This window comes from Bactrocera neohumeralis, chromosome 4, assembly GCF_024586455.1.
Source record: "Bactrocera neohumeralis isolate Rockhampton chromosome 4, APGP_CSIRO_Bneo_wtdbg2-racon-allhic-juicebox.fasta_v2, whole genome shotgun sequence".
Taxonomy (NCBI): domain Eukaryota; kingdom Metazoa; phylum Arthropoda; class Insecta; order Diptera; family Tephritidae; genus Bactrocera; species Bactrocera neohumeralis.
The window spans coordinates 62,002,452-62,010,853 of record NC_065921.1 but is presented as its reverse complement, the minus strand read 5'-3'; the positions used below and the strand labels follow the sequence as shown (position 1 = coordinate 62,010,853).

Below are 8,402 nucleotides of genomic sequence, written 5' to 3'. Positions count from 1 at the left end.
GCACACGTATTTCCTCCATTTACCTTCGCGCTCTCCCGCGCTAAGTCGCTGCCCTTATTTATAAATTAGATTTATTAAGTTAACGGTACTTTTGCATTTTACCGCTTTAATAAAGATTTCGCCAAAGATTTTTCATTGTCCAAGCTTACTCAAGACATATGTATGTGTTTAATTTTTGCACTCTCCCTCTTCACTTCTCCCATTTTTCCTCTAAATAATGAGCGCGAGTTAAGGATTGTATTCCTTATAATAGTAACAAACATCAAAACAACCTTTTGTTTCAGTAAACAGAATACAGAAACAACCTTGAGTTCCAACAATTGAAATGCACTATCACTACAACAATCAATCCTAAACAAACAAGTATCAAAACAACATTGAGTTTGAGTACCGCAACGATCTTATCTTAAAACAAGTAAGGAAGGGCTAAGTTCGGGTGTCACCGAACATTTTACACTCTCGCATGATAAAGTGATTATCGAGATTTCATTATCCGTCATTTACATATTTTTCAAATACCGTATTTGTGAAAAGTTTTATTCCGCTATCATCATTGGTTCCTAATGTATATATTATACGGAGAAGGCATCAGATGGAATTCAAAATAGCGTTATATTGGAAGAAGGCATGGTTATGAACCGGTTTCACTCATATTTCGTACATGTCACCAGGGTGTTAAGAAAATATTATATACCGAATTTCATTGAAATCGGTAAAGTAGTTCCTGAGATATGGTTTTTGGTCCATAAGTGGGCGACGCCACGCCCATTTTCAATTTTTAAAATGGGTGCAGCTTCCTTCTGCCTTTTCTGCCGTAAAATTTAGTGTTTCTGACGTTTTTTCTTAGTCGGTTAACGTACTTTTAGTGATTTTCAACATAACCTTTGTATGGGAAGTGGGCGTGGTTATTATCCGATTTCTTCCATTTTTGAACTATATACGGAAATGTCTGAAGGAAACGACTCTATAAAGTTTGGTTGACATAGCTATAGTGCTCCTTTGAAGTTGGTCGCCTTGTCGTGGCGAAGGGGCTTAAGTAAGAGTAAAGTGTGCATCCCAAAGGAAACGCACTCTAATCTTACGAACTAAGAGGGACACTTCATAATTCCCACAATAGTGATATGGATGAATAAACCCTAGGTTTTACGCTCATCTCCTATTGTGGAAGTATGAGGACACCCGAACCAACACCACCCTAAGCCAAGGTGTCGAGGTACCCGTGCCGAGGGCTGAATGGTCAGCGGGGGGTAATAAATAGCTGATCGCGAACGGTCCCCTCCGATGCCCGGGCGAGGTCGGAGGTATAAAAGCCTTCTCTCCGCATACCGGCTCTGCGGACGAGTGACTACCCTTTCCGGACTACTCGTGGGACGAAACATGAACGCAAACAATACAAAAACAACAACAACAACAACAACACCAACTACAACAACCAAATTGACGACAACAGCAACGACTAAGGACATGAGCTATCGGAATCCTATAACGGAATCCGATGAGGACGAACTACTTGCCTCCAGCCAGGAGACGAGTAAGAGTACTACCGAACATACCAAACAAAGTATACCGGTAGATACAGCAGTGAAAACCACAGAGGTAAGGGACGAAGCGTCCACCTCCAAGGCTGCCATGAGCACCAACCAAAGTGCACTGGCGGCTAAAAGTGAGAACAAAAAGAAGCGCAAGAAATCCCAAAATCAGCTGAGGAAAAACCGGTACCAGAGGGCGGTCTTCATACTAGGGAAGATAGCCAAAGACCAGGCAGCCGGTACCCCAGTTGATGAGGCTGAAACAAAGCGCCTCAAATCCATCGTAGAGGAATATGAAGGCTACCTGAAAAGGAAGCAATCACAACCTCAAGTAGAGAACAAACTAGAGTGCACTTCTCAAAAGAGAAATCGCTCCATCACAGAGGTACCCGGAACTCAGCCCAAAAAACCGAGGCGGAGTGAAGGAGAACACAGCAGCACAACAACGGCAAGGCATTTCTGCGATGTAGCCAGGGATAGCCTGCAAGTGGCCATTATAGATGGAAATTCCTCCTCTCCGGGCACAATACAGGAGAGATGGGTGGAGATCGACGTCAGATTGTCGAGTATGGTGCTAAGCTATGTACTCGACAATCCTGCGGGTCCTCACCCGGAGTTTGACTCCTCTGAGACCCTCAGGGGCTACAGGGTCATCAAATGCGCGGACCAGGCCTCGCTAGATTTCCTGACGGGTAGTGTTGCTATAATTAGCAACGCCTTCGTAGGCCTCCAATTGAGGCTTATACCCGCCAGGGACATTCCAAAGAGACCTCGTGCTCGCATTTGGTTACCCCCTCTAGAGGAGCCAGGCGAAAAACTCCTGAGGTGCATTAAGCTGCAGAACAAATCTATACCAGGTATAGATGAGTGGCAGCTAATCAAGGAGGAAAAACCTAATAAAGCAAGTAAGCCAATACTAGTGGCCATTTGTGATGAGTCCATTGAGGCTCTGAAGAAGACTGACTACAAAATCAGCTTCGGAATCCGCAAGGCCAGACTAAAAATCTTCCAAGGCGACAAAGCGGCTGACGAAGACGACACGGAAGAGGTCGACGACGCCAGCCAGTTGCTAAGGAATGTGGGCATCGAAGAAACCCGAGATGCCCAATAACAACCTTAGATGTGTACAGATAAACCTGCAGCACTCGAAGAGTGCTACAGCGAATCTGACAACCCTCGTGAACGAGAGGGGCATCGACATCAGCCTAGTACAGGAGCCCTGGGTCAATGATGATTCCATTAAAGGGCTAAACAGCAGCAACTATAACCTGTTTTACACACGGAACAGAGGTAAACCTAGGGCATGCATCCTTATCAATAAAAGTATAAATGCATTTCTTTGTCCTAATTACAGCACAGCAGATATCACAGTGGTAAAGGTGGAACAGAAGGAAAAGCCCTTCTTCTTGGTCTCGGCCTACTTGGCCCATGACGAAGACTTACCTACGGCCCCGCTCGCCAGACTAGTAGAGGAGAACAGGAGGGATGATGTCCTAATAGGGTGTGATGCAAACGCAAGGCACACCGTATGGGGTAGCTCCAATATAAACACCAGAGGTGAGTCACTCTTGCAGTATATTTTGAATAGTAATCTAAGTATTTGCAACAAGGGCGATAAGCCAACATTTACTTTCCCAAGCTCGGATAGGTTTCCGGGGTGGGAGGAAGTGCTTGACCTCACGCTATCAACAGACACAGACAGTCTCGTTGTGGATAACTGGAGGGTATCCGATGAGCCTCCCATGTCGGATCACTCTTGGATACTCTTCAGCATCCGCGAGAAGTACAGTGCGCCTCTCACATACCGGAACCCTAGAAGAACGGCTTGGGGAAAATTTACCAGTATAGCAACAAAATGCCTTGAAAAGGGAGGCAACAAGAGCATCAGAAATCCTGAGGAATTAGATTCAGAAGTAGAGAAGTTGGAAAAAATTTTAACCACAACTTTTAATAAATCTACTCCGCTAACAGTTTTGAAAAAGAGAAAGTATCTTCCTTGGTGGAACAGTGAACTTAAGAGTTTGAGAACACAACTAAGGAAAACTTTCAATGAGAGTTTTAGAACCAAAATCTGGCAACCATATAAAGACATTATGAAAGAATACAAAAAAGCAGTCAGGAAAGCTAAAAGCGACTCTTGGAGATCTTTCTGCACATCGATATAAAGTTGCAGAGAAGCCGCTAGGCTGAGTAAAATGCTATCCAAAGATCATATTAACACTGCCTACATTAGGGCGGAGGGAAGTGATTGGACCTCCTCGGCAAAAGAGTCTCTGGAGGTACTAATCACAACGCACTTCCCCGGGAGCCAGCAAAAACCTTCAACGAGGGTTCAACCAGAACCACCGCTGAAAATCACTACACCACAAACAATACACCATGGCTGCATTTCTAGACATAGAGGGCGCCTTCAACAACATAAAAGTAAATGCGATAATTAATTCTCTGGCACATGGTGGCATAGACGACACTGTGTGCAGATGGATACTATCGATGCTTGAGAATAGGAAGATTATAGCTTCGAACGGCGCTGCAACACAAACAAGCTATGTGAGTAGAGGAACGCCTCAAGGGGGGGTCCTCTCTCCGATTCTTTGGGTTGCAGCGCTGAACGAAATACTACTCCAACTAAACGGTGAAGGAGTGAAAGCAGTAGCGTATGCAGACGATATAGTGTTGTTGGTTTCAGGCATGTTTCCTTCAACAGTCAGCGAGATTATGGAAAGAGCACTTCGTAGGTTAAACCTATGGGCTAAAACAATGGTCTAGGAGTTAACCCGAACAAAACCGAACTGATGCTATTCACTAGCAGAACCAAAATACCTCAGTTTCAACTTCCGGTACTAAACGGTACAACACTCACTCTATCCCCCACAGCTAAATACTTGGGGGTGGAGATTGACACCAAACTGTCCTGGAAAATAAATATAGAAAAAAGAATAAACAAAGCATACATGGCCTACTATACTTGTAAGAAAATCGTCAACAAGAATTGGGGCCTTAAACCAAGTATAATCATGTGGATGTATACGGCTGTCATAAGACCTATACTTACATATGGAGCTCTGGTATGGTGGCCAGCGCTAAACAAACAATACAGTATTAGAAAATTAAATAGAATACAAAGAGCAGCATGTGCGGGTGTTACGGGTGCAATCAGGTCATGTCCGACTGATGCGCTCAATGTGATCCTGCATCAACTACCAATGGACATTTTTATTCACAAAACAGCAGCTATTGCGGCGATAAGAATAAAAGAATTGGGAGGTTGGAAACAGCTGAACTACGGACATAGTGTAATTCTAAACAAGTTCACTATTAACAAATCAGACTACATTCTCCCAAAGCTGGATTTCAGTAGACACTTCCAGGTGAGGATACCATCTAGACGAGAATGGAGAAGAGGTTCAATAGTAGAGGAAGATACCACCTCAGTCTATACCGACGGGTCCAAAATGGACTGCGGAGTGGGCACGGGGGTATTCTCCGCTGATCTAGGCATATCTCTCTCTATACGTCTACCGAACTCGGCTAGCATCTTCCAAGCAGAAGTACTAGGCATAGAAAAAGCCTGCGAGGTTCTATTAGAAAACCACGGAAATATACATAAAGCAACTATATTTACGGACAGCCAGGCGGCCCTCCTGGCATTGTCTTCACCCATGACAAATTCCAGTATAGTTCACAGCTGCAAGAGAGCACTAAGCTCAATTAAAGACAAGCTCCAGCTAAACTTGATCTGGGTTCCCGGACACAGGAACTTTTTCGGTAACGAAAAAGCAGACGAGTTGGCATAGGCAGGAGCTTTCCTCAATGAATCCGAGGCGGAGCTAATACCAAGCCCGCTAGGATCGATAAAAGGAGAGATCAATAGACAATTTCAGCAAATTGTAAACAACAGGTGGAAAAACATTACAAAATGCGTCATAACTAAACAATTATGGCCAACATATGACAGGAAAAGAACAAATGATTTAATAAATAGGTCAAGAAAAAGTATTTACAGAATAACAGCTACCACAACAGGGCACTGGCCATTTGGGGAACATGCGTCCAAAATGGGATTGCGCTACAACGATATCTGCCGTGGCTGCGGAGTAGCAGGGAACAAGGAAACAATCTTCCACTTTCTCTGCGAATGCCCAGCTCTAGCACAGATCCGACACAAAACACTCGGAATCCACCAAGCACCAAATCTTGAATGGATTTCCACCAAAAGCATATCAGACATAACAGTTTCATCGAAACCTCAAAATGGTTTGAGAGAGAAGGTGAAACGTAATAGCAGATACAGGTGGTTCTACGAATAGTGTATCAAAATGGCACATCAAGTGCTAATTGAGCCCGATAGGGCTGCACTCCTACCTACCTACCTAGCTATAGTGGTTTTCGAGATATGAACAAAAACCTTAGTAGGGGGCGGGGCCACGCCCACTTTTCCAAAAAATTTACGTCCAAATATGCCCCTCCCTAATGTGATTCTTTGTGCCAAATTTCACTTTAATATCTTTATTTATGGTTTAGTTATGACACTTTATAGTTTTTCGGTTTTCGCCATTTTGTGGGCGTGGCAGTTGACCGATTTTGCCCATCTTCGAACTTAACCTTATGGAGCCAAGAAATACGTGTACCAAGTTTCATCATGATATCTCCATTTTTACTCAAGTTACAGCTTGCACGGACGGACGGACAGACAGACAGACGGACAGACAGACATCCGGATTTCAACTCTACTCGTCACCCTGATCACTTTGGTATATATAACCCTATATCTGACTCTTTTAGTTTTAGGACTTACAAACAACCGTTATGTGAACAAAACTATAATACTCTCCTTAGCAACTTTGTTGCGAGAGTATAACAAAGCAAATGTTTTTAAGCAAACAATATAAACAAGTATGTAAACAAACCTAAACATATATGTAATACAATCGGCATTTAAACAAACCATCAACTAGTAATAAGTGAACATACTAGTTAGTATAAATAGAAGTAAGAAACATGTAATAAGTTAGTCTTAAGAGTATAAATAAAGAGTACACACTTCGGTGCAGCTCAAAATATATTCTTTTGACTCATTTTTACTTAATGTAAAAATTAACTCGCGCATATGCCAAAAATTAGTCTCTCAGGGAAATTGTGAAAGCGCAAAGGGTGGCCCGCCTGCTAATAGCTGCGTCAGTGGGGCGGTGCGCTTTCAGAAGAAAGGAGCACTCGTAATTATGCAAAAAACAAAAGCAAATAGTGCAGCATAGTTGAAAAAAAATCTTTTGAAGAATAAATCATCAAAAATTTCGCAATTTCTCCTAAACTCAACAAAAGCGTTCCTACGTGGCTATTTTCTGTTGTAAAGCTGTTACCTTGGCGATTGTGCAGCGCAGTGAGTCATTAATTAGGTTGCGAAAATTTAACAAAGAGAAATTTAAGTGAAAAGCTTTTTGAATGCATTCAAAATTGTGAAAAGTGAATAATAATAAAAACTACCAAGTCGAAAGAGAGTTACATGGACAAAACTTTGTCTCTCTTTTCTTTTTCAAATTGTGATGTCAGGTCTTGCATTGAGTGAAATTTAGGTCAAATATATACCATTGTTTTGATAACTTGTTGACATTTTGACTGTAATTTCATAAAACCACTCTCTTAAAAATCCACGTCGCGATTGGCAAAAAACTCCGACTGTCGATTTTCATAAGCTTAGCTTGAGATGAATTTATCAACAGAAAACTCTTTCGCCATAAAAATAAATAAGTACATAGTAATAATTTGGAATGAGGAGCGGACTATTGATGGCTGTATAAAACCTATCAACCAAGCTCCCGAAGTTTCTGCCGAGTCATTAACGTTGCCTGTAGCCTAGATGCATCAGCTTTAAAGTCTAACTGCGGAATTCTGAAATGAAAAACTTGTCTTTACAATATCTGCGCAATATTACAAAGATCTTGAGCTCGAGAGGCATGAGGCATGAGGCGGCGATGAATGGCACGAAGCCAGATTCAATAGGCTAAAAAATCGGCTAAATTCTATAAAAATTGTTGAATGCCAAAAAGCACGAGCTTTTAAGTAATAAGTTAAAAGTTTACTGGAAAAAATGGGATATCCACCAGTAAATCTTCTTTTATTATTATTTTTTCGAAATTCTGAACAAAAACTGCGAAGTTAAGTTTCCAAGCTCGTAGAAACCGGCTTCTGTCGAGTTTCACAATTTTTTTGAGTTTACCTGACCTGGCTAATGCGATGTATATTCAGATTCCACATCCATTTGTAAGTTCAGGAGTAATCTGAATAAAAATACTAAATTCTTAAGAAGTGGGAAGATTTATAGTTAGAATCAAAACAATGTTTTTGCTATACGACCATTATTAGCTGTCATCTAGTTTAGATATTCTATTCTAAATAAAAACTACCAAGTTGACTTCGAAACTTTTGGAAACCTGTAGCACGGAATGAACTTTTGCCACGTAACACAATTTTCCCGATTCTAGTTAGTTCATATAAAAATGATAACTGTAACGACAACTAATACAAAAGACTAAGGTGAAGTAACTGTTCCTCTTTAATATATGAAATGAGCAGTTCTTAGAGACAATAGACATTGTAGAAATTTCAGAATGATATCTCCAAAACTAAGAGGCTAGTTCGCGCATATAATGACATAGAGGTGGACATGGCTAAATCGACACAGCTCGTTACGATAGTTATTTATATATGTACTTTGTAGAACCTCTGACTTTTCCTACTGGGTGTTAAAAATTCCTCCCTGTGCAGAGTATGATTTGTTGTATATTGTTTTAAATGGCCGTAAAGCCGTACTGTGACTCAAATTGGAAGCAAGAGAGAAAAATATATATAATTTATATGTAACTCTATATATGT

At 41.4% G+C, this 8,402-nt stretch overlaps 1 protein-coding gene across 1 annotated transcript; it reads left to right on the top strand.

Annotated features, from left to right (window-relative positions):
- The first annotated feature begins 1,419 nt into the window (after positions 1-1,419).
- On the top strand, positions 1,420-3,244 carry LOC126754566 (uncharacterized). The gene is made up of 2 exons (XM_050466657.1): positions 1,420-2,819; positions 2,884-3,244. Exon 1 carries the CDS (start codon positions 1,465-1,467, stop codon positions 2,638-2,640), a length of 1,176 nt encoding a protein of 391 aa, XP_050322614.1. The 5' UTR covers positions 1,420-1,464; the 3' UTR covers positions 2,641-2,819; positions 2,884-3,244.
- Positions 3,245-8,402: the final 5,158 nt, after the last annotated feature.